Genomic DNA, 27,304 nt, shown 5'->3' with positions numbered 1-27,304 from the left:
GTTAAAATAGTTGCGCGACCTTTGATTAAAATTGACTGCAGAGGTCAATATAAAATATATGTTGCATTTAAACAGGTGCTGTGTGCGTTTAACAGATGTGAGTTTTTGCACTGTTAAGAGCATTCATATCTGCTTTCCTTTTTTTAATTATTTGGGGGGGGCTTTGTGCTCATATTGTCAAGTAGCTTTCATACTCTAGTTTAAGTAAAGTTTCAACAGTTGGATACAATTGAGATTGCTTTTAGCTTCTTGATTTCCTTATTCTACCCTCAGTCTGTTTACACGCCCAAATCACATGGTTGCTGACTACAATTTCCTTTTTTGTCAAACATGCAGGAGATATTAAAATTTCGCCTTAGTAGCTAAAACCTCTAACCACTGGGGTAGTTCTCTAAATACCTTCTCTTATTTAAATATGACCTATTTCTTCAAATTTTACTCTGTATTAAAATGAATTTTTACTTCCCATAACTACAGTAATGCTGAAAGTACTTCTTTGAGGCCCAACTTCTCCACAGCCCTTCTAAAAAAGGGTGCCAAACTTAGCCGGGTCAGGAAAGCCAGAGGAACAGAACCCGAAAACCCCTCCTGCCCACATCTAAGAGATCATCCTGATCAATCTTTATGTAAAAAGCATGCCTCTTTTTAAAATGAATGTCTTAACCTCAGAGAATGTGGGGTCTCACTTTTTATAACTTCCTATGGGAGATGACATGGAGAAGGTATTTTAACACACCTATAATAACAAGGCTATAAGCATTCTGCTGACTTGTGGAAATGGCCTATTTTTCCTGAGCTGCTTTATTACATGTCTTTGAGTTAAAATCCCAGGCCTCAGCCCCACCTCTGCCGTGCTTCCCTTTTACTGCCTCTAATGCTTTAATGCTACCATGATTTTAAGTCTAGGAAGTCATCTTTCTTTCCACCATGGCACTTGGGAGATGGCGTGTCTTCCTGCCCAGCTCTAATGTCAGACTGGGGAGCTGTGCTGGCCTCAGATCGTGAATTTCCCCACGGCAGTACTGCCACGAGGGCAAATCTGCACCCCTCTCATGACGCTCCCACCTGATAGTGCTCGCAGGTGCATCACTTTACCATCCACCCAGAACTCTACTCCATGGCACCCCACCCCCACCAGCGGGATCCCACTAACCCCCATCTGCTCTCCCTCTGTGTCTCATGTCCATCCCTCTGTATCCTCTCTAGTCCCACTGGGGGTTTTGAATCCAAAGACCAGTGCAGAATGAACAAATACAACGGTTATCATTAAACTCTACTTCACACCACACACCTAAGTTCTTCCATCTCATTCATGTGAAAAGCTGTCTTGCTCGGAACACAAGTGGCTGAGCAACACTGGCTGTGGCCGGCTCCAGGCTGCTCCAGCGCCCAGACCCCAGCAGGACAGAAGCTCACAAGTTTGTGCACGACTGAGTCAAAGCAGGACAGAAGCTCACAAGTTCATGCGCGACAGTCAGAGTGGTTTCTCCCCCACGCCTGGCAAGGCCAGGTCCTACCGTGGCTCTGCTCTGCCTTCCCCCACACGCTGCCTTTGCCCAGATTTCAGCAGCCTTCTCGCCACGCAACTGTTTCTAAGCGCTGTTTAATTCCATCTTCTTTGGAAAAGAATGAAAACGGTCCCCATGCCCAGGCCCCAGGCTTACTCCCACCTTACTTGGGAATCCGGTTCCACATGCCTCCAGGTGACCTAATCTGGGCCTGCTTCCAGTTCCAAATGCACACGGTGATCCTTCGGGCTGCTTTCCCAGCCCTGTCTTGCTCCCGAGCCGCAGGCCAGCCACCTCCCAACATCTCAGAGGGGCCCAGAGCGGGCTTGGCCTTCAGCCCCTCCCGCCCCACTGCATGCGTTCTCCTAACTAGGTGAATCACCTCAGCTCCACCCAGAAACTGCTCCAGGCCCCACCCTCCCGCAGTCCAGCCAGCTCACTTCTCTCCCTCCCTTTGTCCTCAAACCAGGCACCCCGGTCACCTGGGGCCTGGAGGCTATGGGAGCCTTCTCCGGGCTCACGTCCCCATGGACCGTGATGTAGACGACACCTCCTGGAATTCTGCAGTGCATGACCCATACCACCATTCTCAGCAGTCTGCCACCCACCCCCCACCCACCTCTCCTGTCTTTGCGGGCTGGCCTTCCTCTCATTCAGGCCCTGGATTGCTGCTGAGACAGCCCCATACCGACATGGGTGGGCACCAGGCTCAGCCTGGGCTACATGTAGTAAACGAGAGCCCAGCCAGGGAGGAGGAGGGTGCTGACCCCCAAAGAGAAGCAGCAACAGATAATGGGGACTCCTGCTGGGACCCAGCCTCCTGCTGCAGGCATCTGAACACCTGGCCCCATTCTGAGATCTTCTCCCCGACTCTTCTGTTCCTAGTCCACCATGAGGGCATAAAAGGACCAAGAGCAGATATTTAGAAAAAGGGTCTGTAGAGATTATTTCTTTGCAGAGGAGCCCCTCTCCTCCTCAGGGGTGTGTGCACGTGTGGGGGAGGGGCCGAGAGTAGCTCAATACCTTAAGTGTAGGGATAGCACTTTTCGGGAGGCACTCGGGGAGCTTGAAATGGGCCCCTACCACAGTGGGGACTCCGTGTCTAGGTGTCCTGTCAAATCTGACAGCCAGAGGGCTGCAGGAGAGGGGCTCTGGGGCTGGCTGGCACGTGCCAAGTCTGACACAGCAGAAGGTGCTCCTTCCCATGAACCAGACCTGGGCCTCACAGATCAACAAGCTGACCTGGGTCGTCTTTGGTCCTGAGCAGGTAAACAGGGCTCAGAGAAAGAAGAGGGGTATCGCTGCAGAGGCGAAGTGGTGGGCCAGAGGCGAGAGCACCAGCCACGTCAAGGGTGCTGCTGATGAGAGGCCCTGAGCTGGGGGTGAAGGGGTTTCCAAAGATCCCAGAGAGAACCCCAGGCAAGAATGTGACAACGAGAACACCCAGCCCAGGCAGGGAGGCTGGTTTAGGACGGCAGCCATCGGGTAAGGTCTGCTCCCTTGCCCTCCTGCCCTGCCTCCATCTTCCTGCCCCAACTCCGAGGGCCAGACAGGGGGTTAGCAATTAGTCATGGCTTTGACTCCTATACGAGATGGGTAATTCCCACTTTACAACTGGAATCACATTTGGCAACTTAAAATGATTACAAGGTCTCTGTATCATCCAGGTGTGCTCAGAAGGGTCATGGGACGGCTGAGTTTTCATCCTGGCGAGGGGAGGTGTTCTACTTGAACTGTGGGAGACAGAAATAAAGTTGCTTTGTGATTCTACCCCTGGAGTCGTGCAAGTTCAGCTCATTGCTACAGACGCACATGAGCTCTCGAAGGTTGGGGAGGATAGGAGAGGGCCAGGGAGGGACAGGAAGGGGAGAGCTGGGCCAGCTCCCCGAGTTTGGAATTGTGCTGCCCAGACCAGGCACTCTTCAGTGAATCAATGAAGGCATTCATACCTTCCTTGCCTGAACATGCTCTGACCCTAGGTCACTTGCACATCAGCCCTCCCTCCTGTGACCTTCTCCAACCCCCTCCATGACCTAAAATAACCTGACCCAGTTCTTGTCACTTGCAACCAAAAGGGCTCGACACGGATCCCTGATCACCCCTCTGTCAGCCTTCCCCTCCAGATGTTACCACCCCTACATGTACTGTGAAATACAGATAGGAAAGCCAAACAGTCTAGTTAGAAACTGTGACAGATGGGCAAAGGACATGAGCAGATGGCTCCCAGAGAATGACCCGAGAATGACTTCTACAAACAGGCTCAGCCTTGCTCCAGTAAAGGAGTGTAGACTGAAAGTCCAACTATCAACACAGCCAAGATGAAGGAGTTGGAGAGAGCTCCGTGTGGGCAAAGGCCTAAGGTAACCAGCACTCCTGCTCCCCAGGATGCCAATCTATGAGACTTCTTCAGAGGGAAATGTGGAAGATGTTTTAGCACACTCAACTAAGAGATTAATATCACAGGCAAAGAACGTGGAAAAGCAGTGCAGGAAAGCAATACAAGGGACCGATACATATCGAAGGAAAATGTTCAGTTACTAAATCTAAGCCAATTAAAATGAGATGTCTTTCTCTTTCCGTTTCTTTTTCTTGCTGAATTGTCAAAGTTAAAAATGAAATTACCCCTAGTGAAATTCCTGCAACTTTTTTGGAGGGTTGTTTGGAAATTTGTTTCAAGAGCCTTAACCAAGGCCTGGCCGGCGTGTGGCTCAGCAGTTGAGCATGGACCTAGGATCCGGGAGACCAAGGTTCGATTTCCAGTCAGGGCACATGCCCGGGTTACAGGCTCGCTCCCCAGTAGGGGGCATGCAGGAGGCAGCCGATCAATGACTCTCATCATTTATGTTTCTCTCTCCCTCTCCTTTCCTCTCTCTGAAGTCAATAAAGACATATTAAAGAAAAAAAAGAGCCTTAACCAAGTTCAACTTAGAGGTGCATAAAAAGATTCATAAGAAGGCTCATTATAGCACTACTTACAACTGTGACAACTTGAAATTCTCAATGGTATTAATATGTTTCTTACAGATTTTTAAAAAGCCTTTAGTATATCATTATTTCTCACCATCTAGCACAATTAGGATGCGATCATGTAAATAAACTGACAACTACTACAGTGTACTTACTTTTTATTTCCTCAGCATTTTGACATTTTGAGGAGGGCCATTTCCTAAATATACAGGACAGCACAGCACAGCACAGCACGAGAGCACTTTATCTGCCCTAAACTGCATTCTAGTTGACTTGGGGAGATGGCACTACAGAAGTATTTGGAAGGCATTATCCTAGGCTGTAAGAAATATTCTAAACTGTTAATGAATGTAAAGTAGCAGACCACTGTCACCAAACCTCACAGCCATCCTTGAGGGTGGAGGGCTGGGCTGCAGCGTCATGGAGGGAATGGCGGAAAAATCCTCGATCAGCTCTAGTCACTGGGGGCTTGAGTGTCACCCAGTTTTTCCATCCAAGGGCCAATTCTGTTCTGCCTCTCTGGGGCTGTGCTGGGGGCAGAAGTTCTTCCACTAACAGGCAGGCAGGTCTCTACTGGCTCATCCTTCGTTCTCTATCCCCAAGAATACCTTTGAAAGCCCACCGTCTTCCCCCACTCCAAATCATTCTCTCAGTGGCAGTCTGATTCAGACAACGCATAGAAGTTCTTGCTAAAACACTCCTGAGTGCATTTCCATCAGTCAGAATGGTTTTGAACACCTCAGATGTCGCACGGACCACAGGCCTCTCTTTGGCAAACACCCAGGAAGTCTGGGTCTGGATTATGGCTGCTGCCCGGCCTCAGTCTCTCAAGTGCTTTTACCTCACTTCACCCCCATTCCCACCCAAGACAGGCTGTGTGGTGGGGATGAAGACAGAAAGGAGAGGTCAAGTGACTGGCCGGAACTCACCCTAATAATGGGTGATAGAACTGCTACTGAATCCAGACCCAAGTCCAGAACCAGGCACCTAATTTGGGGGGAGCACTTCCTATGGGTTTGGCATGTAAAGGCATTGGGCATCACAGGCCTGTCTTGGGGTGCTGGAAAGTTAAAGCATTGGACCCCAAACTCCCCAAGTCCTCAAAGGCAGGCACTGAACCACAGCAACACAGCCAGCCTTCTGAGTTTTTATTTTCTGTTTATTTTTAGTTGTTTTTACAATCCTCAGTGGCCAGGGTTGCTAAAGGGGATCTACAGCGAAGCCACAGGTCATCTGGGCCTCTGTGAAGAAGAGATTCAGCAAGTTACAGAGGAAACTCTCACCCCGACCCAGGTGTCTCTCCACAGATGCAGGTGGGAGGCGAGGCCCCAAACTGACCAGAGCCTGGGGCCATGTTTTTCAGAGCAGGAGAATTTTTGACAAATGTTGACATTTTACAGTGTAAACAGAGACTTGGCTAAACAAGCCAAGACAAGCATGCCCAGGTTCACACCACATGTTCCTGCACTTCTCTCTCCCTTCCCAGTCCAGCCTGCAGAGGGGGAACCACCCCCTGGGCATCAGTCCCAGGGTTTCCTTTCCAAATTCGCATTATAGAAAGTTAGAAGCTGCTAAAGTGCAGGTGACAATACCAAAACATTTTAATAAAAGCAATGGAAACAAGCAGATAACTCATTAAATACATTCATTTTGGCTTTGTTCCCGTATCTAAACGCTCAGAAAAATCAAAGTGAACCGTGGACTGCTGTGCTCCTGAAAGGGAGGGGTACCATATTTTAGCACCATTTATGTGAAGGCATTGTTCAATATATAAAACCCTTAAATATGAAATTACTTTAAAGTTCATAATTAAGTTCAATCACAGGGAAACGACTATCAACTGACATTCCAAGCCCCTGACCGTTTCCTTGTATTACCCAGGCTTTGGCAATTTCATCCCTGACCCAGACTTACACCCAAGAAATCAACAGGACTGAGATAAAACTCCAGTCAGTGTTCTCCATTAATCGTCTGGCTATTAATGAGCGCTCAAAATATTTAAATATACAGGTGGCATAAGGCCCAGGAACAGACACATACACAACAAATGGTTTGTTGATATGACATTTCAATACAATTAATGTATTTCCAGACTTAATGGCCACTCTGTATAGTTTAATTATACAGGCTAATCCATTCCATCCTTCCCAGTCATAAATTTCAATTTACCATTAAAAAAATACAAATGGGACAGCTCCCCTCCACCATACCCAAGTCTGCTGGGCCCCTGCTGTGAGGCCTCCTGCGCATAACACAGTCACAATGGGAGTGCAGACCAGCACAAGCACTCGCATACACGCACGTGCATGCACATACAACACACACGCCCCTCCTGGGCATGGTGAGCCCACATTGCCCCCAATGCTACTGCCAACAGGGTGCTGGGCAGTCAAACCAGTTTAGTTCTGTGCTTTTCACAGCTCCAGCTTATAAATGGAATTACACAAGCATTAAAAAGAGGTGCCCACCTTTATTCTCCGTACAGCTCAGCACTGACTCCCTGGTCTCTCCATCCCCTCAGAAAAGATCAACAATGAGGTTTCCGTAAAGCATTAAATGTTACACTTCTGTTACATGGGGACTTATTAACTTTAGAAAAAAGGAATTTGCAGAACCCACGCATATAAGTCCCTCCACTCTCAGACTTTTATCCGTTTCTAACTGAAGCTCAGGTCTGTTGGGCATCTGCTGCTTTGTTTCTAAGCGGGATTTCTCATCTAAAATCAGTCCTTCTTCAGTTCACCTCTTACAGTTCCTTGGGCCCTGCTTCTGCTGAACTATTTGGGGACTCCAGGCGTTTCTCACATTTCAGATTCACTTCACAGTAGTCACAGATCTTTTTTAAAAGGCATTTATTTTTATGTATGCCTGCAAGTGAGATGCCCTGGAGGTATATACTTCTGAAAATACTTTCTGGCTTTCCAGGGGAAGTATCTGCAAAGTGTTGCTTAAGAGAGAAAATAATTTAACTTTATTTTAACATCAGAAAAGTGACACAGCCAGGGAGACTACTGGAGTCCTACATATATGCCATGGTAAGGGCGGGAACTAGATCATTAAATGCAATACAGCAGCACTTCACAGTCATTATCTGGAAGATCTTTAAAAACTAAACTACGAGCTCACAAGGAAAACAACACCTTGGGGTGAGGGTGAGAGCAGGAGAATAACACAGTCTCTTAAAAAAAACCAAACCACACAACCACAAAGGTCGTTTCGTCGCAAAGGTCGCTTCTCTGTCAGAGGTGTTAGACTCATGTGGCCTCAGATTTTACCTGATAAGCTCTAGAATTGGAGGGGAAACAACTAATGAAAGAATGCAAAGGCAATGTCTGTTTCCCTTAATCAAAGAAAAATTTCATCAGGCATTAAGTGAATATATAACAGTATAATAGAAGTGTAAATGGCTATATAAAGAAAACAGGGTCAGTCTTGTTCTGTGCATTTAAAACATTTTCAGATATGCTGTATCCAAAGGAAGAGAAACTGCAAACATTTCAGATCAAATTCCCCCTACACCTAGATGGTAAGTGAAAGACCACACACTGGCCTTTTGTTCTCAACCGCTGCCATCACTGCTCCATGTGTATGAATGAAATGAATGGACGCTGTATATGTAGGTGAGGAGGGGGACCGGGAAGGAGTTCCGAAGGAGCAATGTTAATTCCATGGAACTTGTTAGATGGAAATTCTTTTAGGTTTAAATGCACCTTAAATGAGCTCAAAGGTGTAAGTCATGCCTGCTTAAGGGAGAGATCATCTTTCTGTTAAAATCGTAGGGTCCAAAACCTCTGAACTCTTACAATAAACTCTTGGACTGAAAATAAGCACAGGGTAGTTCCCACTACCTTCCTTTTAGATAGTTTAATCATTTTAGAGATCCCTCTAAGTAATTATCCTCCTGAATCCATTTTGATCTGAATTTAATTTCCATTCTGCTCATGTCACCTGACCAGCCCAAGACCAGGAACAAGAAATGGGATTAGGACTCTGGGTAACTGAAGTTGCATGGTGCAACAAAGAAATGTTAAAGTTGGCCAACCATCTATATTTCCTGAGGTTCTGTTTCATTGCAGCTTTGCTTCTCATGCTATGATCCCGCTAAGCCTGGACAACAGTCTGAGAGCAGTACAATAAGGCCTTGAGACAGAAAATAAGTTAAACTCATCCTTTTGAATTTTTATCAGTGTGGTGGTGAAGACCACAATTTCTGCACACACTCTAACAATATCATACACAGGAACAAGAAAAAAGTATAAAATGTAAACAATTAAGTTGCCCAGAAGTCCAGTTCAAGTTCACTGAGATTAGATTATTTTCAAAACTCAAAGACAAATGATCGTGTTATTATCATGAGTATCATTAAATTCAACAGTGGGTATGAACAAAGTCAGAGGAACACAGATCCCTACTGCTTTGTTCAACCTAAACATTAAAGCTTTTAAAAATATTCAAGAATGAATGGTACCTATTTCCTGTGTTACAACTACTAAAATGAAACATCAAAACCAACAAGAAGTCATTATTATTACTTGAACTTGGCTTCTAGGCACCTCCTATCCGAGGCACCATTGCATTTCACAGTGAAAAACACAAGCCTCTCCAATCCACACACATTTAGAGAATTTGATTCAGTGAATTAGCATCTACCAAAATGTGGTGACTATTACTGATGAGGTAATGGGGAACATACTAATGTAACAGTCTGCACAGTTCTGTGTGGCCTCTGAGTTTTCTGAACTAAGAATTTGAATTTTTAAGTGAAAGCAAAACTTAGATTTTTAAAAAAGGTTTGCCCCTCTGGAGAAAAAAACAGATTAGAAAGATTATAAACTTTATTAAATTGGACCAAATAAAAAGATTTAAGTTATTCTAAAGTAAAGCTCAGTACTTCAAGGAAACACCACCCCACAAATGCTGAGCCAATTCAGGAGCTGCTGATACAACCCTAAAGAGCGACGTGTCTGGTTACTGGGAACAGTGTCCACAGTCCATGCCTCACATGGACAATTCAGGCCCTCATGCTGACCATGCTCAGCTAGGCTGCCCTATAACCACTATCTGGTCACCATGCTAGCCTGTGACCATGCAGGCAATCACTCACGGCCAGGAACACTGCCTCCCTCAGGCTTTCCATACCAAATCAAGGACAGATATGGCTCAGCCATACTTTTGCACTCAGTTTTAGTCACTTCTGCTTATACTAACTCATGAAAAACCTTAGACACTGTGCTGCTACTCATCCCCTACCTGCAGATGAATTTGGCAATAGAAACACCCTAAAAAAACAGCATGAAAAGGGAACAGGAAGACCTGGATCCAGCTCATCCCACCCTGAACTCAAGTGCCTGAGCTCATTTGGCCTTGGCTTTCTCCTCTAAAAACGCAGGTAGGTCTCAGCACTGTTCTGACTATAATGGTGAATCTATGAGCACAGTAATAAAAGCTCCCGACACTAGAACTCAACTACAAGCAGCTACAGAGCACCACTTGCACCCAGCATCAGACCCGGTGTGGCTGTGGCCTCAACACCTGTCAAGTACTGGAATAGCAAGAATTTCCAGATACTACCGCCTCCCTCCTGCTCCAGCTCCTGCTTCAGCCTCTGAATAACTCACTTTTGGACCCAATTCTTAATCTTCTATTAAATAATCTGTTTAGAACATCTTTAATTATTATGTAAATCCAAACCACTGCTTGACGAGACTATCAGAGGATGTTCAGACTGTGCCATTAACAGATCCCAGAAATACACTGCGTAAGCAGACTGCATAGGAAGGGCACAAGAGAGACCCATTACCACCAAAACAAAAAAAATTACTGTTCAAAAAGAAAAACTGAAAGCCAGTTTACTATTAGAGAAAGTTTGATTTGAGATATAAGGAATATTCCTCCCAAAACGAGTCTCCTGATACGAAAGTATTTACGGAAAAAAATGTAGTTTGCACCTTCCAACAGGTGTGCTCTGAAGGGCCCCACTAAAACATATTGCATCATGAGGGAAAAGCCTGGTTAACTCTTATTATCAAAAGTTAGTCTTCAGAATATCCCAGGCCACTTGACAGGGTCCAAGAGTTCGTGTAATTCATTCTAAGAGACCAGCAGGCCGAGGGTGGCGCCAAGGAGCTGCGTGCACACCTTGGCCCCACTGCCAGGCTGTCCAGGTGCACGTCTCTCACAGACTAGTCTCCTCGCACACTCTCACGGGGATATTGTAGTGCCGATCGTCCTCGGCGATCAGGGTCACCACTGGCCAGTCCCTGGGTGGGTCTGTGGGGTAGACTGTAATGAACTCTTCAGTGCCGTACTTGGAGAGCCGGTACACCTGGATGGTGTGGCACACAGCATAGGCGAGAAGGAACATTTCAATCTGGGGGGAGACCAAACGAGTAAGTAGGGGGCAGCAACCATGAAAGATGCCACTTACCACCAGCTCCATCCCAGGTATCCCAGGCTATGACAGCTAAGCAAAAACCTTTCTTCTTCCCTGTGGGTCCAGCCCCAGTCCTCTTACATGTGGCCGTTATAAACAAGCAAATCGCCAAGAATGGATCACATCATGTCTGATGAGGGACTTGTAACCAGAATTTGTAAAGAGCTCTTACAACTCAACAACAAAAAAAATGACCAGTTTAAAAATTGAGCAAAGGATCTGAATAGCTAGTTCTCCAAAGAAGATATGCAAATGGCCAATATGCACATGAAGAGTCATCAGGGGAATGGAAATACAAACCACAGTGAGACACCACTGCACAGCCTCTAGAATGGCTATGATCAAAAAGACAGATGTGGGGGAGTGACTGCTTACCACGTATGTGTTTTTCTTTTGGGGCGACGAAATATTTTGGAATTTGATACAGGTGGTGGCCACACAGTGTAAATGTACTAAAGGTCACTGAGCTGTACACTTTAAAATGGCTATTTGGCCCAGCCGGGCATGGCTCAGCAGTTGAGCATCGACCTAGGATCCAGGAGATCACGGTTCAATTCCCAGTCAGGGCACATGCCCGGGTTGCAGGATCAATCCCCAGTTAGGGGCATGCATGAGGCAGCCGATCAATGACGACTCTCTCATCATTGATGTTTCTCTCTCTCTCTCCCTCTCCCTTCCTCTCTCTGAAATCAATAAAGATATATTTAAAAAAATAAAAAGGCTATTTGTATGTTATGTGAGCTTCACCTCAATAAAAAAGAAGCATGTGAGGATGTGGAGAAATGGGACTCTGAAACTCTGCTGGTAGAAAGGACAAATGATACAGCTGCTTTAGAAAACTGTGGCAGTTCCTCAAATCTCTAAACAAAGAACTGCCATATGATCCCACAATTCCACTCCTAGGCCTATACTCAAGAGAACTGAAAACATGTCCACACAAAAGACTTGTACATGAATGTTCATAGCAGGATTATTCATAATAGCTAAAAATGGAAATGACCCATATACCCATCAACTGATGAATGGGTGAATAAAACATAATATATCCATACAATGGAATAGTATTTGTCAATAAACAGGAATGAAGAACTGACGCATGATACAATATGCATGAGCCTTAAAAACATTAGGCTGTAAAAGAAACCAGTCACAAAAGACCATGTATTATATGATTCCATTTATATGAAATGTCTGTAACAGGCAAATCTATTGTGATGGAAAATAGGTTAGTGGCTGCCTAGGACTGGGAAGAATGGGGGATGAGTACTAATGGGTATGAGGTTTCTTCTAGGGGTGATAAAATGGCCTAAAATTAGACTGTTGTAATGGCTGCAAAACTCTGTAAACATACTAAAAACCACTGAGCTGCACACTTTAAAAGGGTAAACTTTATGGTAGGTAAATTATATCTCAATAAAGCTGTTTTTTAAAAATTGGACTCTCCATTACAGCAGACCTTGTGGAGACCCAGAAAGGACTAACTTAGTCTGATATGCAAAACACACTTTACTACAAGTTATTAGCTACGTTCAGGAGACGTAGGTCATCTACATTACAAGTACAGATAAATTTTTAAATAATTATCTTCAATCCTGCCTGACCATCTCTTTGCTCTTTCCTACAGAACCAGGAATAGGCAAGCCAAAGAGTCAGCCATGGAAGTAGGAAGGTAGCACTTTGGAAGGATAACCTTAAGGCTACTTTAGTGGTTGGCTATTCTGCTAAAAAAAGACTAAAGCTTTTTAGGGCAACGTAATGAACTCACCAACGATAGAAAGTGCAAAGTGAGTCAACTGCTGGCTCACGGGACAGTACTACACTGGGTCTCTGTGTAAACTCCAAACTTAGCACATCTGTAAAAGGTCCAAGAGCAGGCTGCGCTCTACTGGCTAAGGTGACTCCATTTCTATATTTGTAGCTAATACAGCTACAGCTGCCAAGATTAAAAGAGGCCCTTTAGATGACTTTTTTTTTTTTTTTGTAGACTACCAGAACCAAAGATACTGATCCCATCCACCGCCCTGCAGAAGAAAGCCCAGGCTGAGATAACCATGGTGGTTCTAAAATAGGTTCACAATTTTTTAAGTGTGGGGCAGACTTGCTAAAAAATATAATATGGTGTAAGTAATGGGGTATGACTTCCAAGAATAGATCATAAAAGACATTGTGGCTTCTTCCTGTCTTCTTGAACTACTTTCTGAGAGAAGCCAGTTGTCATGTTGTGAGGACACTCACGCAGCCCTATCTATAAAAAGCCCCACACGGCAAGGTACTATCACCTACCAGTGAGGGGCTGAGGCTTCCTGCCAATAGCCAGGTGAGTGAGCCATGTTGGACATGGATCCTCTAGCCCCACTCGAGTCCTCATATTGCAACCACCTGAGACCCCAAGCTAGAACCACCCAACTAAGCTGCTCCTGAATTCCTGACCCCAAAAAGCTGTGAGATAATGTTTGATGCTTAATGCTGGTATTTTGGGATAATATACTCCCAAAGGTAGTAACTCACCTGTTCGAGGCCACCAGTGTTTCCCACCTGGTTTAGATGGTTCCTCAGTAGCTGTCCAGGGTCACTGGATGTGTCCCGAGCAAACAGAAGCACAGAGAAAAATGGTACTTCCTTTCCCTTCTCTTTATCATCATATAGTTCAATGGCTCTGTGTAGCATTAAAAATTTTACAGCTTCATAAAGGCTATATTCTTCCTCTTCATTTGTGAACAGTTCATCACAAGCTATCTGCCTTGCCTCAGCAGTCCTCAGTTCAGCCAAGCCTGCCCACTGCAATAAAAAAAAAGTTACGTAATAATTACATTTTTGTTCTAAAAGTTCCTGGTATACTTCCATACTACGAGCACAAAATCATTTTCAAAAGTAGGCAACCATGGGTCACGTACCAATGATCACAACGTTCAACTTTCCAACTCAAACAATGGTACTACTCTTCAGACCACACAAATTCCTCATTCAGCTTTTGCCCCATTAATTTGAAACAAAAGAACAATGTACTAAGGAGAAACACTGGGACCGTGGAATGGCAATTATGAACCCTAACTTCCCAGGCAATGTGACTGAATCAGTCAATCAGAAATATTCATGGAAGACCTAACGTGCGTGTGACCTAACGTGCGTGTGAGGCCTGGGGGTGAAGCTGTGAAGGGTAGCTGAAATTACTCCTCTCCGTAAGGGGCTTACAGGTACAGTTACCCAGAAACTCCAAGCCAACCTTCAAAAATGAAGATGGGCAAGGAAGACTGTGGGGTCTCCTGAGTATTAGTGTACTAAACTTAACCTTCTAACCTCTTAAAAATCTGCAGGTCTAGAAAATGAAAATTTTAAGGGCGCAGCTTATTGTTAAGGGCCTCCATTTACTCTTAGTGATCATCTAATAAATGCTTTACATTTCGTTTGAAAAATATATATATCTATATGTGAGTTTCAAATGAATAAATCCACTCAGGAAATTCTTATTAACTGCTGATTAAGAATAGAGAAGTGTTAGGTATTCAATCAAAACAGGCAAGCTCTGTATGTGAACGAGAAGACCCCATGTGCACGTCACTTTAAGCTAAAGGAAATGAGGACGAAAGGTGCCAACAGAACACTAGTCCTTACGAATCACCAGTAACCGCTGTTCCTCTGAAACCCATTGAAATTTTAAATTCAAGAGTAAATTTTAATGGTAATCACTACACCACAGGACTCTCCAACATGTGGGTTGAAAGCTGGAACTTATTTTCCAGAAGTAGATAAGCTGCCAGTCAAGAGCACGGCTCTAGAGTCAGAGTCAGCATGGAATGAAGCCCTCGCCAGAGCAGCTGGTGGCTTTTGCAAGGCATTAACCAATTGCTGGGCCTTAGTCTTCTCATCTGTAAAATGGGATAACCATAGCAACAATACCTTGGTAGCTGTAATAATTAAATACATAAAACTTTTAGTCACGGCCTGGCCAATAGGAAGTGCTACTAATGTGGCTCAGATTATTAATGAATCATTTTCGTATTATTGTAAATTGAAATCACTTAAACATTCCCCAAAATGAGGATCTAGTTACAGCAGACACACTAAAAAAAGCAAAACTTGCAATTTCACAAGAACTTAAAAAGAGATAAAAAGGAACTCATCATCAGTGGCTGAGCTGTAGAGCCTTCCCACTCACTCACTCCCCCAGGGTCAGAGCCCTGCCCTCAACCCTCCACTGACACAGAGACAGGGCAGCACAGGCCTTCAGCCCCCATGAATCCTATGCTCTGCTTAACAGGCAAGAACAATAAAATCCCTGTCCTTCTCTTCCTCCCATTTCCTTATCACTAGTGTTCCTTGGACAGTGTATTTTCCAGTAAATACTTCTTATGATTGTAAATACAAACTAGGTTCCAAGAAGTCAGGGTCCTTAGTTCATTCATCAACAAGGTATTTACCAAATGCCTATTATGTGTCAGGCTCAGGTCTAGGCGCTGGTTATAAAGCAATAGTCTTTCATGGAGCTAAAAGTCTAATGGAGGTGGCATGGAGCTTGTGGTACACGAATTCATGATCACTGAAAATACTGTAAGAAATATGGGCTAGCCCTGGCTGGTGTGGTTCAGCTGGTTGAGTGTTGTCCTGGGTACTGAAAGGTCACCGGTTCAGTTACCAGTCAGGGCACATGCCCAGTTTACGGGCTCAATCCCTGGTCAGGGAGCATGAGGAAGGCAGCCGATCAATGTTTCTCTCAGATTGATGTTTCTCTCTCTCCCCAAAATCAATAAAAGCATTTTCTTTAAAAAAAAAGAAAGAAATGTGGACTAGAGTATTGCTGAAACTTGTTAGTATGACTTAGCACAAAGACTACATTTGTTACGGTTTCCTTTTAAGAAAGTTAAACAATTCATTAAATATATCTCCTCTGAGAATACAAGATGTTGATATTTCTCAATTTTGCCAAAGACCTCACTGGAAGAGTTTGTGTTCATCCAAAATTATTTTGCCTAAAAACCAGCCAAGGATGCTTGATAGTCCACTAGTGAGGACTAAGACGTGGTCTGCTGAGGGGGACAAGTGGTGATGGAAAGAGACTTGACTTGGTGTGGTGAGCACACAATACAATACACAGATGATGTATTATAGAATTGTACACCTGAATCCTACATAATTTTATTAACCAATGTCACCCCAATAAATTCAAGAAAAAACAAAACAAGAAATGGTGTGCTGGGGCCATTAGGAGCAGGAGTTTGCGCTTCTCAGAGAAAGGAAAATCCATGTCCAAACCTTCTTCCTTAGCAGAGTGAGAGACTCCTTAATTTTATCAGCCAGGTCCTCGCTTTTCCCCTCAAATTTCAATCCAAGTTTCCACTGCTTGATCCAGCTGTATTTACTTATGAGTTTTTCTGGTAACTGCAGTATCAAAAAACAGAGAAGAAGAACGTTAACCTTCCAAAAAGTCCATCACACGTTCCAAGCTGTAAGAAACCACAAAGCCTACAAAACAGACCTTCATTTCCAGAATTCATCCTGCAAACCTGTCATGTGGTTTAGGATGGATCACCTAAATCTGGAAGTCAGGAACTCAGAAAGTACCACTGTAAGGAGGACAGCTAGCGTGAAATGGTAGTTCAGGTTGAGATACAGGGGCATAATCTACCTTGTGCAATGACCCCAGCCAAGAGCCCTACACAGCAATTTGTGAGAGTATGTAAAGGAGCGTCTTCACAGAAACCTTCCGGTAGCCACTGGACTCGCTGGCAAACTCCCTAGCCCTCCCTAATGCCTGACTCTAAAAGGCATTTTGGAGCATGTGAGGTGGTTTAGGATTGAGTAAAAATCTGGTCCCTTCCTGATTAGAAAAATAAAACCTAATTTTGATATTAACACATATACTCAAAGTTTTAATATTCAATGAAGCAATATTGTATCTAGTTCAACTGCTTAGTATAATAAGATAAAAAATACCACTGAGAGTAAGAAGCAGGGGTTAGGGGAGCTGTGACTGATGGCCTAGCTCATTAAAGAAGTGAAAGCTAGCCCAGCTGGGCGTGGCTCAGCGGTTGAGCGTGGACCTGGGATCCAGGCGATCGGGGTTCGATTCCCGGTCAGGGCACATGCCCGGGTTGTGGGCTCGATCCATGACTCTCTCATCATTGATGTTTCTATCTGTCTCTCCCTCAAATCAATAAAGATATATTTAAAAAAAAAAAAAAAAAAGAATGAGGACAAGTGGCATATAGTATGCTCTCAATAAATATTAAAAAAAAAAAAAAAAAAGAAGAAATTACAGCTAAATTAATACTTCGCCTGTTTCCCTTTTTTCCTAGAGCATTTGATATTTTCCCCCAATCATGAGTGGAATCTGGAGTCTGAAAGGCAAGCTGCGACAAAACTTGATGGATGACAGCATGGGAACTCAGACTCTCCTAACAGTTTTGGGTGTGTCGGGAGAAAAATCCATATAATTAGGTTGGGCATAGGCATGTCATGTCACTGCTATAAAATTTATAAAGGAAACAAATATTCACCTCCAAGTAAAACATCACTAAAGAATAATTAATTCCTACAATATCCTATGTGGAACCTGAGCTTGTTTAACAGTTGTAAATAGTTTTAAATGAGATCATCTGTTCAGTTCTTCTGGAATCTAAGACCCTGATGACCCTTCCATAAATGATAATCCCAGTTTTACCTTCTCAATCTATAGCAATCACGTAAAACAAAGGTCCTTTCATCTCTAAAAAAACAAAACCACAATGGGAATGCAAATTCCTCTTGGGGTTACCACAGTGATGCTGATCCACATTCACTCACTAAGCGGGGGGGGGGGGGGGGGGGGGAAGGCTCATCGTGACAACAAATGACCACCCACCCAAGAGCCACCCAGCTCCGTCGCCACACTGTCCTGCATTTCAGAATGTGGGGAACTCTGCTGCAAACCTTCAATTAGGTTCCCAGGTTTATCCAGAACCTAAAATGCCCTCAAGTGGCAACAAGCTGAAATCACAACTGGGCACAGAGAACTGCAAGTGAGCAGAATTCTGGCTACACAGATGTGAGCTAGGAACCCAGTAAAGGGAAGCCCAGAAGCCCACCTTAGCATCACAGGACACTGTGCAGGTATCTAAAGCATGCACAACACTCAAATGAATTACTCAGGAGACCCCAAAGATCTAATTACGCAGAGAGAAACCCAATAAAAGTCTGTCTTCTCGTTCCTTCCATGTATTGCCCAAAGTGTCGCTAGAGTAACTCTCCAGCACAGGTTGCATACTTCTGGGAGACAGTGGAGAAAGTCCAAAAAATAAGGTGTGAAAAAGAAACTACAAAAAGAAAAATAATTGAGGTGGAATTATTTATTCAGAAGAAAGCAGTGAATGAAACTTTAGCCATTCTTTTCTCCTACGCAGAGAAAGTCTGGACTTCTGTTATAATAAGAGAAATCTGAGCAAGAAACAAAACTTAAACAAGAAATAATGATGGGAAATATTTAAGAATAAAGTAGGTAATTAGCTTAAGTATAATTTCATTTGTGACTGAACTATAAAAACAGCCTGTTTTTTCTAACAAGTGTCTATAACTCTTGAAATCAACACCATGATTAAAAAGATAGCAAATAAAAATGTGCCATCCCTAAAACTAACTCATAAAATGAGTTTCAACATACTGTACAGTCTAACCCACTCTAAGAAAACACTGTCACAGGTCCCACCCACTCAGAGACATTCTAAAACTTAGAAAACTTGGAAACCAAAGGAATCTACCTGAAGGACACCACCTCTCAGGGACCCAGGCACTGTTCCAAGAACAACCACACCAAGCACCTCCAAGGTTGGGGTCAGGATAGATAATCTGACTGCTGTCAAACACCAAAACTGGGATCTGACAGATGCAGAAACACATAGGGAGCCCAGGCAAGATGAAAGGAGGTGAGGGACAGCTGAACTGTCCTGGGGCAAGGAGGACAAAGCCCAACGTTCCAGGCGGAGAAGGGAGTAAGGCAGAGGAGCAGAGCACCGGCAGAAAGCCAAGTGCAGGCCCTCTTCCACTGAGATCAGACTTGGGGGAGGGCCTCCTCGCCCAGCTCTCCCACATCCCTTTCATGCCCTGTTCTATGAGCGACGAAAGAGGGCAAAATGCTACAGAGAACACTTTTAAATACAGCTAGCTAAAGAGTGCGTGTTCCTGGGCAACAAAATACGGCTCCACTGGGATCACATGAATCCTTGATGGAATGTACACTGAGGTCAAGGGATGTTTAGCATAGATGTGGCCATGGGCTGAAGCTAGTTCTGGCTCTACAGATTCATGCAAAAACTTAGGTGTCCCAAGACCTGTCCAGCCCCAAAAGCTGAAGAGGTGGGTTACTTAAGCCAGCACAGTTCCGTAGACCCTAACAACGCTGAAACTAGATTCCCTCCAACCTGCCTGCTGGAGCAACCTTTTTGTGTCCCCACAACTGGCCAGGTCTTCTAAAAGACCCATGGACACACAATAACCAGAGGTGTTGTGCCATGATCCGGCCAGGGCATATGACTGTCACTAGACACAGGGTTGTGTTCAGAAGAGGCCCTCAGCATTTCAGAAAGACTAAGGATCAGGGTAAACTGAGATAGATCCATTGTCATACTTATTGTGGGTCTAATCCAAGTAGTTAATATACCAAACCAACCCCACTATAACAAACAATTTATGCCAAGTTCTAACAGCAAGCAGGGTTTTACTTAATATGACACAACACAAGTTATTCTGCTATAGCAGAAGATGGGTAGGAAATAGCAACACTGACTTTCATACCAAGACCCCTGGAAAATTTTGTTTTGTAGCCATAGAATTATTTAAGTTTCACTAGATCTGCTTGTCTTAAGCATCTGTGTTAACAAATAAATATTAAGATGTTTACTTATTCCAGAGTTACACAAGTAATACCTGGAAATAGAGAGACTCCACTTCTGGGGTGAGTTGGTCCAGGTACCCCAAAACCCTTGGGCGAACTGCCAGCCTCAGTAGGCCACACCAACCCCTCCATCTATGCACTTAGTTCCTTCCACCCCAATGTCTATGGTCACGCTGCACTACCCACTCGCACTCAACCTGGCCCTTGTCAGTGAGAACAGGAGTGCAATGGCGTCCACAGAGGGCACGAGGGGGGGCAGGGAGGTGCTTAGAAACAGTTTGGTCAAGTGCAACCAAGTCTGGTACCCCTTCCTGCACTGGCATTTCATGTGAAGTATGTGGAGCATCTGTCACCTGCTCAAGTGATACAGCAAAACTGGCCCTGTAAAACAAAAAAAGGCTCAAACCAAGGCAAGCTGCTGAGGGCTGGAAGCCAACAGGAGCACAAGTCTTCTAGTAAGAGTAGAACAAGAAAAGAACAGTCATTTCTTCAGCTGACATTTAACAGAACTAACATTTAATAAACTTAAATACTAAAGTCACAGGCAGGCATGAGGCACTTTCTGTGGCAAAGGCTTCTTGGCATTCAAATAAAGGTTAGACGACAAAAATAATACCACTGTGACCAATCAATCAGATTATGCTCCCAAGAGAGAAACTGTATTTGTTGGCTGATATACACAGAAAAGGGAAGAAATTGGAAAGAGCACTTGAGAATTTAAAAGCTATTTCCACGTGACTCAAATCAGGAAAACCACCTTAAAGCCCCATTGCTCATACACACAACATATTTTAACAATGATCAGAAAGCAAGTACAGTTCACCTTGATTTTTAATACCCAAAGGCATCCTGTTAATAAAATAAAAGGGACATTGTGCTTTGCTTTTATGGGGCATATTTTATATGTTTAATTATGTAAAGCACTACTTGTACCAGAGTTTCTTGGAAAATATAAAAATTCAAATTCATTGTGTCAAATCCATAAATCTAAACAGCCCCTTGGGAAAAAAAAGGCTTAAAGGAAAACTCAGCCTAAAATTGAGAAGGATTTTATATCATAATCTATTATGATTGTCAAACACTGAAGTTAATACAAAAAAGAGTGAAATCACTCATGTTTGCTTCCCTAACTGTGTCTTACAGGCACGGGCAGGCTTTGCCAAGTAATCAGCAAGTCTGAAGTTTTTCATTACTGAAATATGTCAGGATTTGCAAAGGATAAAACAGTCTAGTGGATCAACTGCTTTTGCTTCTATGTCAAAAAAAACCAGTAAGCTAATACTGAGTAACCTGCTTAAGATGACAAATATCTTTGCTTAGGAAAAAATAGCTTTCACAGTTTGTACAGGTGTGCTGATTTTATACCAGTTTATAAAATTGATAATCACAGGATGGGCAAGCAGTATCCTCCACTCACTGGTCCTGGTTTTGCCCACTGAGGGTGTGTGATCCCTCATCCACCTAACAGACTTCTAGTTAGCTTAGCTGGCTACCGGTTTTCTCTAAAAGTCCTCTTTATTCTAGGCCCTTTCAACTCCAAATACCCCAGCTCCTTCAATTGTTCCCAAAACGAGATGAATCATTTTGGTCACACTCCCATCTGTCCTGAGGATATAGGCACAGAGCTGCACTTGCTCCTTGAGATGGGAGCTGACCAGCCAGTTCAAGATGGGGCTGTCACTGTTTTAGAAGCTCTCCTTTTAAAGCAGGGCTTCCCTATCACTGCCAGCCATGCCGTCACGTGGGCTCATATGGGGCTTGCAACCAATTAAGATCCTCATGTCTTTTTTCCCCCCCTCATAAGTTGCTGGTAAGGTAGATTTCCCACAGCTAGCACTCTGAGTTTTGTTTTTGCCTTTTTAAAAAATATAAGCACAAGATTTTCTTCTTATAGTTAATGTCATATTGTCAGTTCTGCTCAGTCATTCCTGTACAACAAACTCTCTTGGGATATCCTATCATCCAACCTATTATGTGACCTCATCTGATGTGTGTCATGGACACATGACACAATGATATATGACTTCCTGGGGTGTCACTACCACATTTCAGATTTAAACCACTGAAAAGGGCCTAGCATGGGACACAGCCCCTGACCTTCACCTCTGCAGGAAGCCTCTCCCAGGGTGACATTAATCATCACTCTTTGAGTGCTGCTGTTCAACTACCTACTAAGCCAATCTTCCTAACACTACACAGAGGATGCTAGTTTCTTGAACTGGAGCTAGAATTACAGAAATGTGCATTCTAAAACCTCAGCAGGTTCTCAGAGTACAATGTACACCCCATTTAATTCAGACACCAAAACTGAAGTCAAACTGCTCCTAAGAGCTTTTTACAAACTCTAAACACCTGCTAATTCAGTTCAACTGTTCAAATAAATTTTATCATTTTTTTCTTCTGGGAAGTACTATTTTTGGTTGCTTTACTATGCAAAACCATCCCAACCACACAAAACCCAATGAACCTACATGCTGACGTCATACTGCAGGCATTTCTAGCACAGAGCACGGGCAAAAAAGGGAAGTTTTTCTCACAAAAACGATTTGAAACATTACAGACGCAAACCTGCAGCAGCAGCGTACCAGCGTGAGCTCCGGGTCCTGCAGCCAGGAGGGCAGCACCGCTGGCTGGCTCATCGCCTGGAACAGTGTGGCCCTCAGCGCACAGTAATTATCTCCGCGGACTCGCCTTATGGAAGTGAATTTCTGAGATACCTCTTCATAGCCCTAGGTGAAAGCATCAAAGAATTTAAAATGGTTGTTACTGACTTCAGGGAGAGTTTTATTCCTGTGGAAAAATGTGCCCCTGAAAGATTGGAATCAAGACTGGCTGAGTCCTATATGTAAAACAGTCTAATTCCTTTTTAATTAATCAAAAGATATTAACAAATGTTAGTACTGTACAAAATATTGGCATGTTAACAGATGTAACACACTAAAACATATAAATAATACACCAAGTATTATTATTATTATTTTTTAAATATATCTTTATTGATTTCAGAGAGAGGAAAGGAGAGGGAGAGAGAGAGATAGAAACATCAATGATGAGAGTGTCATTGATTGAGCCCACAATCTGGGCATGTGCTCTGACCGGGAATCGAACCCCGATCGCCTGGATCCTAGGTCAACGCTCAACCGCTGAGCCACACCCGGCCGGGCTACACCAAGTATTATTAAAACACTAACCACTCCCAAAGTTGGAGTTATATATCTCTTTCTAAGCAACTGTTGCAACACATGTATTGATAACTGATTTCTGAAGGGTTTAATCTGTATTTAAATTGACCCTGAATTCTTTAATGAAGAGATAGGAAAGGAGAGAGAGATATACTAACTTTGTATCTCCGTATTAACACACACACACACACACACACACACCCCAAAATTCCAAATTTCCATGGTACATTTTAAAAAGTCTACATGCTTGGAAGTATCTGGATAATTCTGTTAGACTTGTTAAAAAGTGGATTTGTCATTCTTGTTCAGTCTGGAAGTGAAAAGAGGAAATGAAATGTTCAGTGACACGCTCATCACTCAAACACAGCCACTGAAATGGAACATTTTGAGGCATACTCCAAAAAAGAACACCATAAAATCCTAGTGACCTGGTCCATAGACACCTGCTCACCTGATTTCCCTGGGTGGGCACTGCTCAGGCATCAGTATCAACTTCAGTGCTCCCCCACCTCACTCACTTCCATCCTGTCCATCCTTTGTCCTGCTCTTCCTGGACAGTCACTAGAAACCTGCTTCCTACCCTGTACTCACACAAAGGAAGGAATATCACTCTCACTACACAGACTGTCATGCTGGACTCTCATTATTAGTTTTCAAGGTTCAAGTCCAGGACAATGTTCTCAGTGGATATGAAAGAACTTCTTTATAATAATAAAATTTTAAGAATCCCATTTTTTTAAAGTATATCTTTATTGATTTCAGAGAGAGGAAGGGAGATGGAGAGAGAGAGATAGAAGCATCAATGATGACAGAGTCATTGATTGGCTGCCTCCTGCAGGCCCCTGACTGGGGATCAAGCCCGCAATCCTGGTATATGCCCTGACCAGGAATCGAACCACGATCTCCTGGATCCTAGGTCGACGATGTTCAATAGCTGAGCCACACCTGGCCGGGCAAGGGTCCCATTTTTATGTAGTGGTTCAATCACTGTGACAAATAAGGGTCCATCAAGCAGACTCATGTCTACTAATGTGCATCTCTTCCCTACTGTGGAACCCCAATTGCCTTGAATATTCACAATGGCTAGTTCAAAAGCAACTGCACCTCTCCAAATGCATAAATTACTCAAGCTATTTCAGAGGTGAATCAAACTTTTAAAATTAAATTTGGATTTATATACACCTCCAAATGAATATCCAAAACAGCCTGGCCGGTGTGGCCCAATGGTTGAGTGTTGACCCAAGAACCAAGAGGTCACCTGTCTGATTCCCAGTCAGGGCACATGTCGGGGTTGTGGGATCAGTCACCAGTAGGGGGCATGCAGGAGGCAGCTGATCGATGTTTCTACCTCTCTATCCCTCTCCCTTCCTCCCTAAAATCAATAAAAACATATTTGGAAGGAAAAAAAAAGAAGATCCAAAACAAAAATAGACAAATAAGGACTAAACAAAGAACAAAGATCCAATCTCTTATCCAGCTCTGAGATGCTCTAATTACTGCCATGGGTCCTGATATGACATTTTCTGAACTGATGTGCCTTTGATTATTTGGTCACTGAAAAGTCCAACGACAGGGTCAAATCTTTCTCTTGAAATAAAATGAGAGAGGAATGATTTTAGCATGAGTTCCAAAATACGGAATATTTGGATAACTTAGGAGTCATCTTCAATTAAGGAACCTCAGGTGCCAGTTGTTAGAACAGATCCTTAAAGAGGCTGAGGTCATAAAATAAAATTTCAAGTCAGTGAAAGCATTTCTGGGGAAGATGAAAAAAATATAGGCACACCTCAGAGATATTGCAGGTTCAGTTCCAGACCACTGCAACAAAGCAACTATCTCAATAAAGTGAGTCACATGAATGTTTGGGTTCCCCAGTGCAGATAAAAGTTATGTTTACACTCTACTGTAGTCTATTAAGTATGCAAAGAGCATTATGTCTAAAAAAGCAATATATATACCTTAATTTAAAAAACCAAACTGGTAATTACCAGTCACGGGGATGTAAAGTACAGCATAGGGGATATAGTTAATAATATTGTAATAACTACATATGGTGCCAGCTGGGTACTGGAAATATCGGGGGAACATTTTGTAAAGTATATAATTATCTAAACACTATGCCGTATACCTGAAACTAATACAAAATAATATTAAATGTAAACTGTAATTGAAAGCTAAAATTTTTTAAAAAGAATGAAAAAAAACCCCACCAGTTTATTGCTAAAAAAAAAAAAAAAGCTAACCATCATCTGAGCCTGCAGGAAAAATCACATCAATACATCTGCTCAATGCAGGGCTGCCATAAACCTTCAATTTGTAAAAAAGGCAACAAAGCAAAGCACAGTAAAATGAAGTATGTCTGTATAGTTTAGATACCTGGCCTACTGGTTATCTAGTTTGATACCAGGCTGAAGGTTGTTACAAAATCTGTGAGTGGCAGATATGCATATTCAGCAGATGGCCTCACAAATCTAAATGTTCTTCACCTCTGGCAGGAACTGAGAGTCCCTGTTATTTCATGATTGAGTTCTCTTACAAGGGACTGAGACACGAAGACCCTACAGTCCAGACTTGCAGGGAGCAAAGATGACATTTGCTCTGAGCTTGAATAGCAGCAGCTACACTCTGAGTAAGATCAGCCCATTTCCGGGCAGCCTGGGCAGCTGAGGTTCCTGCTGAAAGAAGTGCAATACTTTGTACAAAAACAAGTTCTGAGGATAAGAACAAATGTATTCAAATATTTATAAATTTAAAATCCTAAACAATACAGTTATAAACAAAAAACATATATTAGAAAAATTTCTACCAAATATGACAGATCAATATCTTTAATATACATGAATTGCACTCAAATTTATAATGTAAATACACCCAAGGGCAAAATGAGCAAAGGTTTCGAGAGGTGGTGGAAGTGTTAGATGGAAAGTGTCATTTCTGCAGCTCAGAAAGGTCGAATGGTAGCAGTTTCACACAGTTCACACTACTAAGGAATGTTTGAATCAGGATGCATTCATGGGCAACCAATAGGATGTGCTGCTCAGCTGGCTGTGCAATGGGAGTGAGTCAAGGGATGGGGGCCTGAGCAATGATCCAGACCAGTCAAAAGAGGACCACGGCATGGGAATCCCTAATGTCCCGCAGCCTTGGAGACTACCTTAGGGTCACCATCTATGCAATGTTGTTGGGAGGGAGCAGCTCCTGGGACACCCTAATGAGGGGAGTAGTTCCAGATTCTTGTGCATAGGGAGTGCAGGCCCATAAGACTGGAAGGCATGAAATCAAACCCAGGTGGGGGCAGTAGGGGATAGGACATCTTTTACCTCACCAGGCCAGAAGGGCATTCCCAAATGACCCTAAGAGTAAAAGCAATGGCTGGACCAATTCTAAACAGCACAGAGTCATTTCTGTGTTTTTCAAAGAAATCATTTTACTTAAATACTGATGCTGATTCTATTTTAATACTGTGACTCAAAAAAGTTCCTTATCTTTGGGGTCTGTTTTCTTATTTCTAAAATCAAACACCAGTATTTATATAGTGTAACAGCAGTTGTCATAATAAATGTCTAAAAATATAAAAGGACACACTAAATAATTACCTATGATAGACTATTTGAAAGGCTTGAAATATGTGCATCTAGGTGTCATACCTTTTTCATACATGTAGCTTTTTGCGTATTTCCCCTCCATTCTTTTTTGCAGTAGTCCATGATATCCATTTCAGGAGCCACACTTAATTTAGGTTCTGTTAAAGAGTCAAACAAAAGTGGGGAGGGGGAAATAATGAAACAAAGCATAATCAGAACAATGGTACTGCTTTATGTGGGGATTACTTTCTCTTTCACTTCATTTCAAAAAATCCAGAATCCCACCATTGTCCACCACCTGGTCTAGACCGCTATCCCCTCATTCCTAGATAACCACAGAGGTCTCCCAATGGATCTGCCTTATCACCACACTCTACTAACTAGTCTCCACAGGGCAGCCAGAGTGATGCATTTTAACAATATCCATCACTCCTGGGTTCTGAGAGCTCCCAGGTATCTCATTCCAGGTACCTGTTCCCACATTCCAAGCAGGTCTCTGCTCACCTCTGAGCATATCATAATGTCTGTCACATACCTTCATTCTATATTTCTCTTACACTGTTCTGTTTTTCTTCCTGGCACTGACTAACACCCAACATATTTCTTTTTCTGTATTCCTCATCCTGCTTCACACCCACATCTACACTCACACCCAAAAAAGAGCATAACAGGAGCTCCTTGAGGGCAGGGGCTTGTTTTATTTCTTGGCTGTGTCCTCAGCACCTGCAACTGCTTGAACGCAGGTGTCCATGAATACTGTTCTGAAT

At 43.3% G+C, this 27,304-nt stretch overlaps 1 protein-coding gene across 3 annotated transcripts in view; it reads right to left on the bottom strand.

Moving 5' to 3' along the window:
- Positions 1-6,576: 6,576 nt before the first annotated feature.
- The window catches only part of OTULIN (OTU deubiquitinase with linear linkage specificity), a 33,286-nt gene continuing 12,558 nt past the window's right edge, over positions 6,577-27,304 (bottom strand). For all 3 annotated transcript variants that reach the window (XM_081131635.1, XM_081131636.1, XM_081131637.1), the window contains 5 exons: positions 26,601-26,695; positions 22,357-22,500; positions 16,159-16,284; positions 13,417-13,686; positions 6,577-10,845 (listed from right to left, as the gene is read on the bottom strand). In XM_081131635.1, coding sequence (XP_080987761.1) covers positions 10,651-10,845; positions 13,417-13,686; positions 16,159-16,284; positions 22,357-22,500; positions 26,601-26,695 — 830 coding nt within the window. In that variant the 3' untranslated portion in view covers positions 6,577-10,650. The remainder of the gene's footprint in view (positions 10,846-13,416; positions 13,687-16,158; positions 16,285-22,356; positions 22,501-26,600; positions 26,696-27,304) is intronic.

Source organism: Miniopterus schreibersii, assembly GCF_964146895.1.
Source record: "Miniopterus schreibersii genome assembly, chromosome: 3".
Lineage (NCBI taxonomy): Eukaryota > Metazoa > Chordata > Mammalia > Chiroptera > Miniopteridae > Miniopterus > Miniopterus schreibersii.
This window is presented reverse-complemented; position numbering and strand designations above follow the sequence as displayed.